The sequence below is a fragment of the Sturnus vulgaris genome, chromosome 8 (assembly GCF_052056855.1).
Source record: "Sturnus vulgaris isolate bStuVul1 chromosome 8, bStuVul1.hap1, whole genome shotgun sequence".
Taxonomy (NCBI): domain Eukaryota; kingdom Metazoa; phylum Chordata; class Aves; order Passeriformes; family Sturnidae; genus Sturnus; species Sturnus vulgaris.
The window spans coordinates 35,106,842-35,121,636 of NC_142250.1; the positions used below are offsets into that span (position 1 = coordinate 35,106,842).

At 47.3% G+C, this 14,795-nt stretch overlaps 1 protein-coding gene across 8 annotated transcripts in view; it reads right to left on the bottom strand.

Moving 5' to 3' along the window:
- The window catches only part of CTBP2 (C-terminal binding protein 2), a 131,199-nt gene that overhangs the window by 13,344 nt on the left and 103,060 nt on the right, over positions 1-14,795 (bottom strand). The window contains exon 1 of one of the 8 annotated variants that reach the window (XM_088169437.1): positions 253-488. The exons of 6 other annotated variants lie outside the window; for them this stretch is intronic. Coding sequence is in view for 1 of the 2 variants with exons in the window: in XM_088169436.1 (XP_088025562.1) it covers positions 146-167 (22 nt within the window). In the remaining variant the exon portion in view is untranslated. Of the gene's footprint in view, positions 1-145; positions 489-14,795 lie in introns of those variants that run through there. One more of the 8 variants, XM_088169436.1, reaches the window with a different exon arrangement.

Consider the following 14,795-nt stretch of genomic DNA (forward strand, 5'->3'; position numbering starts at 1 on the left):
GTTGCCCTGCAGTATATAAAAGTGCATCAAGAAGCGATCCTGACACTCGCCTGAATTACCCGCTCGCAACCAAGTAGCTACAGTTTTACAGTCAACTACACACTTTATTAAACAAACAGAAAAGAAACAGGAAATTTCCCCTTGCCTGGAAAATGTTGCCTCCACATTCTTCTTCTTATTAAAAACCACACATGGCAGTGGAGGAGTAGGGAGGGAGGAGGAAGGGGGGACCCACACACGATAAAATACTACCACTTCTCAGTGCGCTGCCTCTCCTTTCGTCTACGAGGGGGTATCTTCAAACAAGCGATCCCGCGGCCCACAGCTGCAACATCTCAAGACAAATGTCTCTTTGAACACGGAGGGAAAAGAAAAGGCTTTTGTCCTGAGCCCCAGAAGAATGGTCTGGAATTGCGAGAGGAGTTACAGTCACCTCTGCGCGGCTCCCAACTCTTCAGAGCACTCCCTCCAGACTTTGCCGAAGCTTTTAACTAATCGTAGTTCTTTCCCAGCCCTTGAATAAAATCATGTGAGTGCCAGCCAAAAAATCTTATGCTATGCACACTAAAGGGTTTGTATATGTCACAGTTGCTTTTCCCCCTTCCACTCCCCTCCTCCTATTGACTTGCACATATGACGGGGCTTTTTTTTTTCCGAGTTGTCTCAAATGGATTTAATCTGTGCCACGCTGCGTTTTATGTTTGTTTGGGTTTTTTTTGTATGCGTGGCTTTTTTTTTTTTTTTTCCGACTTAAAAATGAAACATGCCTTTCTTTCCATGGCTCCTGAAAAAGGCTGATAGCCTTGAGCAGCAGCACCTCGAAAACAAACACAAAGCACTGGGGAAAGCAAGGCTGAGCTGATCTCAGCTGCACCCAGAAAACCAGGGGCCAAAATCTTTCTTGAAGTGTAAATCAACTGATTTTCAGCAATAGAAATGACACTCGACTGCTGGCAGGATCCACATCTTCTTGGACACGTCCATCTCCTGGTCCTGCCCGGTTTGTCCCAAATAGGTAAAAGCAGCCCCACGTCACTGTTTGAGGGAATGGCTGGAGCTGTGCCAGGGGAGGTTTAGGTTGGATTTTAGGGAAAGGTTCTTCCCCCAGAGGGTGCTGGGCACTGCCCAGGCTCCCCAGGGAATGGGCACAGCACCAAGGCTGCCAGAGCTGCAGGAGTTTGGACAACACTGCCAGGGATGCTCAGGGTGGGATTGTTGGGGTGTCTGTGCAGGGACAGGGGTTGGACTCAATGATCCCTGTGAGTCCCTTCCAGCTCAGGATGTTTTATGACTTTATAATTGTCATCCCAATCCCACACTCTGTCAGGAGCATGCAGGACACTGCTGCTGTGTTCAGGGAGAAGGAGGGCAGGCTGGCCCCGTGCAGCCCCATCTCCAGAGCATGGCTTGGAGCAGTTGTTGGAGCAGTTGTTTTTCCCTCTTTCCAGCTGCCATTGTCACTGCCAGCGGCACCAACAGCTACAGACAATCCCCATCCAAGAAATAAGAAAAAAAATCTGCACCTCAGTCCCGTTCACCATCAGCGCTGCCTCTCCATAGTGTCACCCTGTCCTCATTTTATCACCACCCTGCTGGCTCCAACAGCATCATCCTGTGGCACACACAGCCCGCTGCACACAGGGTGCTGCTCACCCTGTAGGGAGCTTTGGGATGCCCAGGGCAGTCCTGGAACTGGAGGATGGGTCAGGAATAAGGAGAACAAAGGTTTATTACCTGGAGTTGGTACTGACTTGTAACACTGACATCAAAAGACCTGTCAGTCTCCCTAAAACCAGTCTGTGACTACAGGACAAGGGGACTTAGGCACATCTTTCTCTTGAACACAAAAAACTGCTCAAGCACTTGAAGTTCTCCACAGATTTGCTGTCCCAGCCATCACCTCTGCATTACAAAGTGGAGAGCCAAGGTCCCCAAGGTGCCTTTCCAGGGGTCCCCACTCCCTGCAAGCAGCAAGGTGAGTGGCAAAGGTGCCACTGAGTGATCTGTGAGGATTGGGACGTTTTGGGAAAGCACTGTGATGCTGCAGGTCCCAGAGGACCAACCTCCACCACAACGTGCTCACCAGTGATGCTCTTTCTTTCACACAACTTTTCCTGTTAAAAAACGCTTCTCATAATGAATGCATGTGCAAAAATGAAATAGGACACAAGACTTATCTCTTAGAAAAAAGGGATACTTGCTGTTTTTTTTTAAACTACAAGTAGTCTGGAGGCACTTGGTACTGTGCAGACAGAAGCCACACGAACACAGAACATGTTTTGAAAGTGACATCAAATACATATTTTATAAACAATCATAGATTGTTTTGTATTTTAGAAGCAAAGCATCTTTGAGGCTGCCAGGACTCTACCAGGGAAAGAATCTTCTCCTTCAGTGGAGACCCAGGTGTTGGAACTGACACTGGAGCTCCAAGAGGCAACTTCCAGCCCACTGGAAAAACCCACAGGTTCATGGCAGTCCCCTCTGGTGAGGGAAATCATGTTTCAGAGAAACTCCTGAGCTCCACAGAGATGGGCAAAGAGGCAACAAGGCCCATCCTGCCCTGCTGGGAAGGGGAAAACTCAGACCTGTTTTTGGGAAGAGCCTGTGCAAAGCCCTGACCTCTCCAGCACGTTTCCTCCAGTCAGCACACAAGAGATGGATTTTAGCCCGTTCCCTTCCCAGATAACTTTTCAGGTTTCCTTGAAGAAAGTATTTTTACAAATTCATAGGCAGTTCCCATATAAAACAATATCCTTATTAGCTGATCCAGCTGAACTACAGACACGGCAGCCACAGAGAAATACTCAGTTAAAATATAAATATACATGGTATTTTCTTATTCTTATTTGAATTCCTGCAGGTACACACAGCAGAAACACCTCCTTTTGTGTCCCCCCATTAAAGCACTGGGACACCCTGCTTTATGCCACGGGGATGCAGCCCTGGGGCACAAGCTTTGAAAAACTCTGGAGTGCTCATCTCTGAAATTATCTCTAGGCTGAATTAAATCTCACCCAGGAGCACTGCACATACAGCTGCAAGACATGAACTGGTGTTAATGCAATAGAAGAGTAACAGAAGAGCCTCTGCTAGGTATCAAAATGGGGGCGTTTGGGTCATTCCCACATTATCAGGTTGGTCAATCCGTGGCTGTGAACACCAAACACCAAGGAGTGACTTCAAGAGGAGCTAAACATGAAACTCCTGATGGTCACACAAGGTGATGGGGGACAGGGGTGCCCAAGGGATGTGCTGGCCCAAGGGCCAGGCAGAGACCCTGAGAAAGGGGAGAGCAAAGCAGGGCATGGATGGATGGGATGGAAAAACCAGGGAGGCAGTGGGAGCTGCCAGGGCACGGGAGAGGCAGAGCAGATGGGAGAGGCCATATGGGGTGGTGAGGGAGGGATGCTACCAAGAAGGCTAAAAGGAGCACCTGAGAGAGAAACTGCTTGCTCAGAGCAGCTCAGATTTCTGTATTTTTTGCTTTTTTTTTTTTTTTTTTTTTTTTGGTTGGGTGTTTTGTTTTGTTCTGGTTTTTTGCTTTTTTTTGTTTTTTTTGTGTTTTGGTAGGAGAGGAATGGGAGAAAGAGGAGAAAAGCTCAGTTAGGGTTGGTTTGGTGGTTAGGATTCAGACACTGTAAGGACCCTCAAACTGTCCCACTGCCCAGGGCTGAGCTTTGTAGCTCATATTAAAAAAAAACACAGAGAAAGTAGCAAAAAAAACTCCAATAAATTCTCCTTGAGTATGCTCCATTACTAAACCCAGTGCTGGGAATAAATTGTGTTCCTGGTGCTCAGTGGGCAGCTTTCCTGATATTATCCAGCACTCTCTCCTGTGCTGCATTTCAGCTGTAGGATATTTCCTTTATTTTTCATGGGTGGGACGTTCACCTTTGAGCCCCACATTCCAGCCATACAGCATCATGCACCAGGGACAACATCCTATGCCAGCTCTCCTCTGGGTCCCTCCCTGCCCTTTTTATCCATTTATCTTTTTTTCCCTTCCATCCAAATGGAAACAAATTACAGCAGTTAAAAAAAAAAAAAAAAAAAAAAAAAGAGCTGCTCCAGGAAACGGGCAGCTTTCATTGTTTTGATTTTTGGTTGGTTTTTTAGTTTTTTGATTGAAAAGATAAAATAAATAAACCCAAGGAGAAGGATGCTGCTGCCAGGGGAGAGCTGCTGATATCGGCCATCTGGGCAGGAGGCTGCTCAAACTTCAAATTGCCCCGAGGGATTCAGAGGCTGTAAAGACATTTTGGAATATGAGATATTGAAATCAAGGCTAAAGATGAGCCTGTCGACTTGCAGTGACAGCCCTGGCATGGGGACAGCCTGGAATTCTGCTGCCTGACCAGCAGCAGGGCTGTCCACAACACACCAGCACACAGGGGTGCAATACCTGGCTTTAGCACCCAGACAGACCACTGACAGCTCTATGGTTTAGATGGAAATCCCCTCAAATTAAAAAAAAAAAAGATACAGTATTAAAGCAAGCACTTGGATCCAGTTTTGGGAAACACAAAGGATTCAATCCCACCAGTCGTCTGTGTGCCACCAGCACCTTTGGAACTTTGTATTTGCACACTGATAATGAGAGATTCTGAGTGGAAAACGAAGAAAAGGCCACGTTGGGAGCTAGTTGTAGCAATTAAATGATGCTGTTAATCACTGATATCCTTCCCACTATGCTGGAAAAAGAGAAAGTGCTCTCGATCTTTTAAGCAACAGAGCTTCCTCTGAGCATCTCTGCTTTGCCACTGGCATTCCTGAGATCTGCTGGAGGTTTAGATCCCAGAAGAGGCTTGAGACAGCGTTGGAGGAGTTTCTGTCCCTGGAGAGACAAGACTGCTTTGCTGGGGTGGGAGCCTGGAGAGCCTTTTGGAAGATAAATCCTCATTTCCATGTCCACCTGCAGCTGTTGTCATCTCCAGTCATTCATTTACAACCAGAAAGGACAATAACCCACCAAGGATCCAGCCCAGGCTTTTCCTCACACTTTTTCCATAAGGGCAATATGGGAGCCTTCAGTGAGAGCCCAGCCTGACTTTAGGAGCCTCCCCAAAGCAATTTCTGGCCAAGCACAGAGTGCCAAGAACAGCTGGCAGCTGCCTCAGCTCCCCCTGCACACGCTGTGGATGGACCAGGGAGCAGCCAAAGCCTGGCCCGGGGCAAGGGATGACTCCAATCCTTTAAATCCACCTGGACACCTCCAGCACCTTCACTCTAAGGGTAAAAAGGCCACGGGCACTGAGTGCCCTGCCAGGCAGCCAGGAGCACATGGGCTGTCCCTGAGCCCTGTGAGCCACCCCAGGAGCACTGGGCTGTCCCTGGGCTGTCCCTGAGCTGTCCCTGGGCTGTCCCTGAGCCCTATGAGCCACCCCAGGAGCACTGGGCTGTCCCTGGGCTGTCCCTGAGCTGTCCCTGGGCTGTCCCTGAGCCCTATGAGCCACCCCAGGAGCACTGGGCTGTCCCTGGGCTGTCCCTGAGCCCTGTGAGCCACACCAGGAGCACTGGGCTGTCCCTGGGCTGTCCCTGAGCCCTGTGAGCCACACCAGGAGCACTGGGCTGTCCCTGGGCTGTCCCTGGGCTGTCCCTGAGCCCTGTGAGCCACACCAGGAGCACTGAACTGTCCCTGGGCTGTCCCTGGGCTGTCCCTGAGCCCTGAGAGCTGCCAGGGGCTCCTGCACAGCCTGTGCGATGCCCGCTGGCCCCTGCAGGGAGAACTGAGAGCTCACTGCAAACCCACAGGTCCTGCCAAGACCTCGTCCCTTCCAAGACCTCCTAAAATAGCTCCTGGGTGCTGGCCAAGTGCACAAGCCCAGCTGGACCCGTCTGTTCAGTGACCCCACTGCAAGGTCACCCCTCCTGGAGCCCCAACAGCCACAGCGGGAACATTTCGGCCGAGGCCGCCAGACCTTTGGCAACTTTCTCCTCTCCCACATCCCCGTGGCAAAGATCCAGTGAAGGAACCCTCAGCACAGCCAGGAAGGCCAATTACTGCCATGTTCCCACTGCTCCTGCTTTTTTGTGTCCTAGTTTCTTGTTTCATTTTTTCCCCCGTTTCTTTCCCCACCCCAGTCTGTACCCGCAGCTCCTCTGTGCTCTCCCATCGCCCTTCGAGGGATTTGAGACCAATTTCTCTAAGTGCAGAAAGGATGGTGAAGTATGTGAGCATGGGAATAACCCTGGAAGGTCCTGGGAGGTGCTCAATGCCTGCAAATCCCACTCATTTCCCTGAGATCAACACCCTCACTTCTCTGTAGCACCGGATTACAACTAAGTGAGAAAAAAACCCCTAAATACCAACATTCAAAAGCACTTAACTACAACCTACTTGCTACTAAAGTTGATTTACTTTTACAACAAAAGCTTTACAGGTCTATCATAGGATTTTATCATGGTTGCACTTCAAAAAAACAAACAGGGCACACTTTACATTCCTGTTGACACTTCAAGCAGCCCAGAACCATAAAAACAGAGCAAACAAAGCTCCGGGCTTGGCGGTGACCACCAAACCCCAGCTGCTCTCCTCTGTGTCCTTCCAGGAGCAGTTTAAGGGGCTCAGAGCCACCTGGCCTGGCTGAAGGTGTCCCTGCTCGTGGCAGGGGATTGGACTACATGACCTTTAAAGGTCCCTTCCAACCCAAACCATTCCATGATTCCATGAACTCTTAACATTTTGTGGGTGCACACTCAGGCAGGATTTCCCAAGCATGACTGCATTAAGAAGACAGAGCTCTATGTGTGATATCCTTGAAAAAATATTGAAGAGAAAATCACTCCTGCTTCAATCCATGTTCCCTACCTAATATATTTGATTATTTTCAATATTGCTGTAAAGCTGTCTCCCGAGATACATCAGGAAAATGATGAAGGATCCCACACTGTGCTTGCAGCCACCTTCCCAGAGGAGAATTTTCTGCTGGAAAGTTTAACAGGAATGGGGTGACACAGGGTCCAGCAGCATCTCCTGGCCTGACATCTTCTCACTGAGCCACCTGCAAGGCTGCTCACCCAGCTGGGAGAAAAAAAAACAACAACCCAAAGCCCGCCCTGAGAAACCTCAGTCTCTTTATCCAACTTCTCAGAAAAAAGATTTTAGAGATGCCACACAATACAGCCCTTTTTAGTTATCTGTGTCCTCGAGCCATGCATTAATACAGCTGAGACTAAGCTGGATTGAGGGAATTTTAAATTGGTGTGCTGGATGATGCAGAAGCCTATCAAAATAAAAAAAAAAAAAAAGGAAACAAAACTGAATTGTAGTTGTAGGCTGGAGATTTCATGAGGTCAGGGTGAGCATGTAAAACCTCTCACAGGAAAGGTTATTAACAGTAATAATGTATTATCTCCTGGAACAGAGAAATTGCCTTGATTAATAACAATACACTGATTATTTACAAACCATGCATCTTAGAATATTATCATTTAATCATTTTTTTTTAGACTGAGGGGAAAAAAGGGGTGGTCAGAGCAGGGAACTCAGTATATTAAACTCACCCTTCTTAACCCTTCTGACTTTGCACCTCTGTAGAGCCTCACTGGCTGCTCACCAATAACTCCTGTGTGCAAAGGGCCCTGTGGCTACTTCAGGAAGAAATGAGAGCATAGGCGTGGAGATTTTGCACAAAATGAGCTAAATGTAGAAATTTTGACTTCACAGAATCGTGGAGTCATTTAGGTTGGAAAAGAGCTCGAAAATCATCAAGTCCAACCATTCCCAGCACTGCCAAGGTCACCACTGACCCACGTCCCCAAGTGCCACATCTACATCTGTCCCCAAGTGCCACATGGCTCTTAAACCCCCTCCACCACTGCCCTGGGCAGCCCTTTCATACACAGATGTCATGTTTCTATGAGTAAATTTCAAGCCAGAATAGAAGTGTTTTGTAATTCAGGGCTATTAAATCTTTCTTGAAACTTTTAAATCAAATTAAACCAAATGAGATAATTTTTTTTGGTAAGTTGTTTCTAAATTCAGTTCTTTCAAATACCCGCTGAACCTTTTGAAAATTATTTTTTTTTTATTTTTAATGCAATGTGCAATTGTGGAGCTCTGAGGAAAAGCATGTGGTCCCAGAAGCACATGGGGTTTTTCCTAACTATGCAAGTTGCTCTAATAAAGGATATTATCTCCCTCTGCAAACCTTGTCTGGCTTCAGTTTTCTAAGCTGAATAAAGATAACAAAAAGCTCAATGATTAACTTTCTCATTCTCTACTTTCCCTCTTTATCAGCCTTTTCCTGGCCACTAGCATTCCTGCCTGGCTGCAAAACATGGGCTGCAGGTCTGGACAAGAGCCTGTGGACCTAAACTGGGCTGGAACCAGCCAAAACTCTCCCAAAAATTCTCGAATGACATTTGGGGTGTGATTTCTTTTGGAAGAGCGGAGAGAAGCTCTGAGTTAGGACCCAGGAGGAAGCTGAGGTGTTTCTGGGCACCCCACCTCACTTTCTCAGCCTTCTCAAAGCTTTGGAGGCTGAAGCAAAGCCCTCCAGGTCTGTCCAGCCAGGCTGCTCCTGGATGCACAGCATGCATAGCAATGGGTGAGAACATACCTAACATTTTTTTCTTATCCCTGACCCTAAAACGTTCTGTGGATTAGTGATAATCCCCAGCCACACATTTCACATCTTAAAATTAAAACAGGGCACTGGGCAACGCTGAGTGAAAACGGTCCCCAACGTTGTGACACCAAAGTGCCCCTTCACCCTGTGACCTGCCATGTGTCAGCACAAGTGATGGCCACCCCAACAAGGGGTTCCACGTGGGGTTTTCCTCTGCTCCCAGGGTGGCCTGGAGTCAAAGCAAGGTTAAAACTCTCCTCATTTTGTAAATCCTACCCCTGAAGCTGCTTCATCTCCCCCTCTCCCACCCCAGCCAGAGGGCCCTCAGTCTGCTCAGCTGCACGCCAGTGCCTTGTGGTTTATGGAAAACCATGTTCAATGTCCAAATATTGCACAGATCCTTGAATAATAGAGCTTATAACCTCCCTAATTTATCATCAGTGTTTAAAATAGTATCACTAATAAGTAATTGTAGTTGAAACATTTATCTTAAACCGGAGCTATTTAAACGACGATAATCTAGAAAAATCTTTGCTAATCTGCTCCATTTTTGAGCAAAAGAAACACACACTGTCTGGCTTTCGTACTAAAACAAAAATGAGCACTGGCAGAGCAAGCAAAATCATCTACAAATACAAATCAACCTTTTCTCCTTGTGAGCCAGAGTAGCCCAAGGGGTAACGGCACGATCACGCTCCTCGTGTATTTATACAGCACATTTCATCTTCATTAATCCACATAACACACTGGCACACTCTTATTTTTCAATTCCAAGAATGATGAGCTATTCCTGAGCTATGGCAGCTCAACACCCACCTCTCCACTCCCACCCTGGAGCTCCAGGGGTGTCTCCTGCCCTCCCACCCCCTTGGGAAGGGGCTGTAGCACTGCAGCTTGTCCCAGCTTGTCCCAGCTATGTCCCAGCTCCAGGCTGGGAGCCCTCAAATTCCACCACACTCCTCTGGCCACAGAGAGGGGCTTTAAGAACCTCCTGAAGCAGTTCTGTCCTTGCCCCCATGGCTTTTCTCATGGGGGTAACCTCAGCAATGTAAAAAGAGCTAAAGCAGACAGTTCAGGATGCTCAACAAAGAATTCCTGCACAGATCTGTGTTTTCTCTCTGTTTTTCATGAGCTGGTGTTTTGGCCAACAACCTTCATATTTAAGGTGTCTTATTTTCCTGTGCATGCCAAGGATTGCTACAGTGCAGCTCCCACAGCTTCTGGGAGGCATTTCCTGCAGGCATCCTCAGCACACTGAGAGACAAATAAAATCCAAACTGTAGAGAAACTGACTGCCCTTGAAACCACGTTAACTCTAATGGGCTGAAAATGTCTTCATTTTTATGTCTCTTCACTATCACAGTGCTGATGTAGGTAAGCACAGGATACAGGTTTATCTAATAAAGTATACCCAAGATAGTGAAAAATATTTCACATTTGCCTACAGTTATAAAACTGTAAATCACACTAAACAATATCACTGCAGTAAGCTCTTTTCCTCTAACCATTTTCTATATTTTATTGGTTCAATAAAACCCATCACCTATCAACCCAAGAGCTGTAGTTATATACCGTATGGAGAGTCTCAATTAATTTATTTAGTCTTAAAACTGTGCCATGAACCCACCAAAGTGAGGTATGGCAAAATGAACTGATCACGTTTAATTTCTTTGCTGGGAATAAGATTGGGGAAGGGAGGGAAAGGGCTGAGATTTCAGAAAGTTGACAGAATTTCCTGCCTTGCAGCAGAGGGCAGTTGGCAAGAAGGATGCTGATGCATCCTACCCCTGTCTACGTGTTTATACACTTGATTAGATCACACAAATTACAAAACAAACCAAATCAAACTGAGTGTGTTGAGAAAACTCGCTGTCATCTTGAAAAAGAGGCTCTTGCAGCAACAAGAATCCTACACTGTGCCTCTGTGTGAGGGGGTCCCAAAGCCCCCCCAGGAGCTGCCACTGACACAAAACCACCCTGCTGGCTGTAATCAACAGGTTCAGGTGATGTGGCAAAGAGGGGAAGCAAGACATGGTGCTCATCAAGGCACCAGCTCAGCGAGCATTCTACAATTTCACAGTTTTCATCACTCGTTCCACAAATACCCAAGAGATAATTGTACAGCATTCAGTGTAATCTAATTCCTCTAATTAATACCTTTGGTAATACAAAGAAAAACCCAATATTGTGAAAAAAGCCCAGAGCACATGGCCAGCAGACTTTCACAAGGATACTTTTTAATTACCATCAAACCCCTTTCTATTCAGTGGCATTACTTTTAGCAAGGAGTTTTCCCAAATCTCTCCCTGATTCTCAACCCAACTTGAGTTGCCTTTCTTGACCTGCTGTCCTCTCCCTGCAAGCAGACAAAATTTGTCTCCCTGAAGCCCTCATCCTTTGGAAGGAAAAAGGAAGGTGATTCTTCTGCAGAAACTTACTATGAGTTGCTCTCAACATAAAACCAGGATTCTAGAATGGTTTGGGTTGGAAGGGACCTTAGAGCCCATCCAGTCCCATCCCTGCCATGAGCAGGGACACCTTCCACTGTCCCAGGTTGCTCCAAGCCCTGTCCAACCTGGCCTTGGATATTTCCAGAGATTCAGGGACAGCCACAGCTGCTCTGGGCACCCTCACAGGGAAGAATTTCTTCCCAATACCTAATCTAAACTGACTTTCCTTCAGCTTAAAAACCAACAGAGAGATTCCCTATAAAAAGAGATGTAGGTTTGTCACAGGGTGTGGAAATGATTCCTGAGTTTACCAAAACAAGTTATTTTGTTGATCCTTGGAAGAAGCAGACCTTGAGAGCAGTGCAGATCTATCTCAGTGCCTTGCTCAAGGTCTTGACAACTGACATTGAAGGGTTTCATGTCTTTTTTTGGGTTTTATATGTAATGCAAGGGTCACAATCCTTGAAGAACTCTTCCAGCTCTCACTGAATGGAACAGGATGGATCTGCACCAAGTGCAGCCACGTTGTCCTCTCCGGGGGCCCTGCAGGAGGTGTGGGTGAGGATGCAGCACAGACACCCAGACAGCAACACGTCTCACCCTCCTCTTCCTCCTGACTTCACAGTGAGCTGGGGAATGCTGCCAGAGCTACAGAGTGTGCAGGGGACATCCCTAGCATGTGCCTGGTTCAAGCAATCGACTTGTGACTGCTCTGCTGTTTCTGCCCCTGTCAGGCACAAAAACAAAATCCCAGTTGCTGCATCCTTGTGATTCACATGAGGAGTGCCTGGAGTCAATGGGTTCAGTGTGGGGATCATTCAAACCAGCTGCGGCCACTAAAAGAATCCATTCTTCATTCCTGTGACCAGCCTTGCTAGAAAGTAGGGAGCAAATGTTCCACCCTAAATAGTTTTGGTCTGAGCACAAGAGAAGCTATTGGCAACAACAACATTGAGAGAAAGAATGTCTTACACCAGGCTCAGATGCCTTGCAAATGTATTTTGTATCCTCTACCCCAAATTGTATTTCTTTCTGCCTGTAACAGACTACATGCTTTAATCGGCTCTGGCAGATTGCTGAGTGTCTTTATTTTGGCTAGTAGAGAGCTCCCTGCCATATGGGACCTATCTAGGATGGAAAGCACATCGACTGGGATGGAGAACCCAACCCTAGCTGAGCACCAGGCCACCGTGGCCTCCACTGTGAAGCCAAGGTGTGCAGGAGCCACAGAATCACAAAATGGCTTGGACTGGAAGGGACTTCATTGCTCATCCAATTCCAACACCCTGAGGGACACCTTCCCCTAGACCACATTGCTCCAAACCCTCTCCAGCCTTGCCTTGAACACTTCCAGGGATGGAGCAGCCACAGCTTCCTCACCATCCTTACAGTAATGAATTTCTCCCCAGTATTTAATCTAAACCCACCATCTCTGAGTTCAACAATTCCCTCTGAGTGACCAACCAGACCTGATCTGAGCATTTTCTCTGGGCTGACTGGCAAGAGCAGCCCTGACACAGTGCATATGTTCTGAATTTGATGCACTTCAGAAACAAAATGAGAAAAGAACTTATTGTGCTGCACTGTGAAATACCAAAAGCACTGAACTGTGCTGCATTAACATGGCATTGTCTCCAGGACTCTTGTCCAACTCCAGGCTGACAGGAGGAGCTGGCACATAGAGAAGTGCCCATATCCTTTCCTCACACCCCCAGGTACTTTTGCAGGGCAAAAAACCACACTTGAATGTGTGTATGTGTGAATGTCTCTATCCTCTCCATCCAGTTACCAGTGCAGCCTCAACTGGGGACGGTGCTCATTAACAAAAGATATGAGGGAAGGTAACTACTAGAAGATAAAGATTTGCATTTATTAATGTCACAATATAAAGGAAATGACAAACCCCTGCACGCCGAGTTTCTAGTTTGGTCCTAATCCCAGTGGGTGGAGCTGTGTCAGCCCTGGCTGCCTCTCTGTCTCAGTCCCAGGCTCCTTTCCATCGGTCAGGACAAGTCTTTTCCCAAATCACAACAGCTGGCTGGAGCAACCCTCCACATCCTCTTTCTCACTACAACTTTCCCTTAGAGCATGATGACTTTTAAATCCTTTTAGGCTCAAAGCCCAGTAAGCAGTGAAGCCCAGCACAAAGTGATATTTATTTCTCACAACTATTTTTTTTTTATATATGAATCCAATAGAAAAATAACCTCAGCAGTATTTGTCATAGCCAGAGGTGGATTTGAAGCTCTTGTGAAGTGAATGTGCTGCCCACAGAGGTGTTTGATGCCTGGTTCTTAACAGAGTTAGAAGAAGAGTTTGCCCTGAGCCAAAATTTCTGTCCTCCTTCAGCTGTAGTAAGGAGTGACTTCAAATCTTTTGGGGAGCTGGAAACTTTGGTATGGACAAAGAACTCAAATGAACAGCGACAATGGATGCAGAGTGATTTTCCTTAATTAGAAAATTGGCTGTGTTCCTAAGGAGGAGGAAAACAATGCTACAGACTGCCAAGGCAAAGAGCAAGTTAAAACCGTAGCACATGTAGCTCCGGAGGAAACACAAATGGGCTCTATCAGCCCCCCAGATCCTCCAAAACCATTTGTAATTATTAGGTTGAAAATCAAGCACAACCCTGCTGCTGAATCAGACCAGCACAAGCTTGTGAAGATGACTTGGCCTTAATTAATTCATTTTGACAAGGCTCAAAACACTCTCCAGGCGATTTAAGACACCGTAAAAAATAAGGAACTGACAGTTTTTGACCTCAAGATGTCAAATACAGAGCTGCTGTCTAGTTGTGCTGAGCTGTCACTCTATCCATCCCCTGGACATCCCCACTGTGGCTCTGCATTTCACAGGGTGGCCTGCAACCACCCAACATGGTCCACCAGAGGACTGGCACGTTCTCAGAGCATCAGTCAGCCCATCCTCAACAGCATCCCAGAGCCCCTGCCAGCACAGCAGCAGTGGTGGGTGGTCTTCTCAGCTTCTGCCCTGCTTGGTGATGGAAAAAAATTACCAGGAAGGCTGTGTAGCTTTTTTAAACAGCAGACCAGATCCCAAGCACAACAAATTCACCAAGAAGAGACATTGCAGAGCGTGCATGTCTCTCAAACCAGCACAGGGACAGAAAGACTGCACAGAAAAGGGAAGAAAAACACGGGTAGAAAAACTGCAGCTTTTCCCTGTGCTGGTAACACGTGCTCTGTCAATCTGACCAGCACCTGACACCTGGGATCAGAAAGAAGCTGATACCTGCTGTGCTGAGACAACTGAACATCCCTCAATGGAAATTCCAATGTCCAGTGCTAAAACAGAGGAAGAGGCAGTGTCTGGGGAGACTGGGAAGGCAAAGGGAGAAGAAAAGACTCCTTGGCTGCAGCAGAAAAGCACCATGCTGATGCCTCTCCTCAGCACAGGACTGTGGCCAAGGAGAACCAGGGGTCATGGATGGTTTCCAGGGGTGCATTTGAGATGCTCTCACTGTAATTGAACGTGAAGCTGTGGCCTCCCAGAGCTGTGCACACTCCTCGGGGTGACAGGAGCCCCCCTGCCCGCCTGAGCATGGGGGGTTTGGGTTTTCCTGCTTCAAACCAGCCACAGAATCAAACAAAACATGAGTGTCAGATGTGAGGGAGGCAGAGGAGCACAGCTGTGGGCTGCAGGCAGGTGACCATGGAGCAATGGCAGCAGTAAGGTTGAATTTTTTGAGTGTGGTTCCAGAAAGAAACCTCAGGACACCCTCACAATACACTTCCAGGCAGGAGATGAAGAA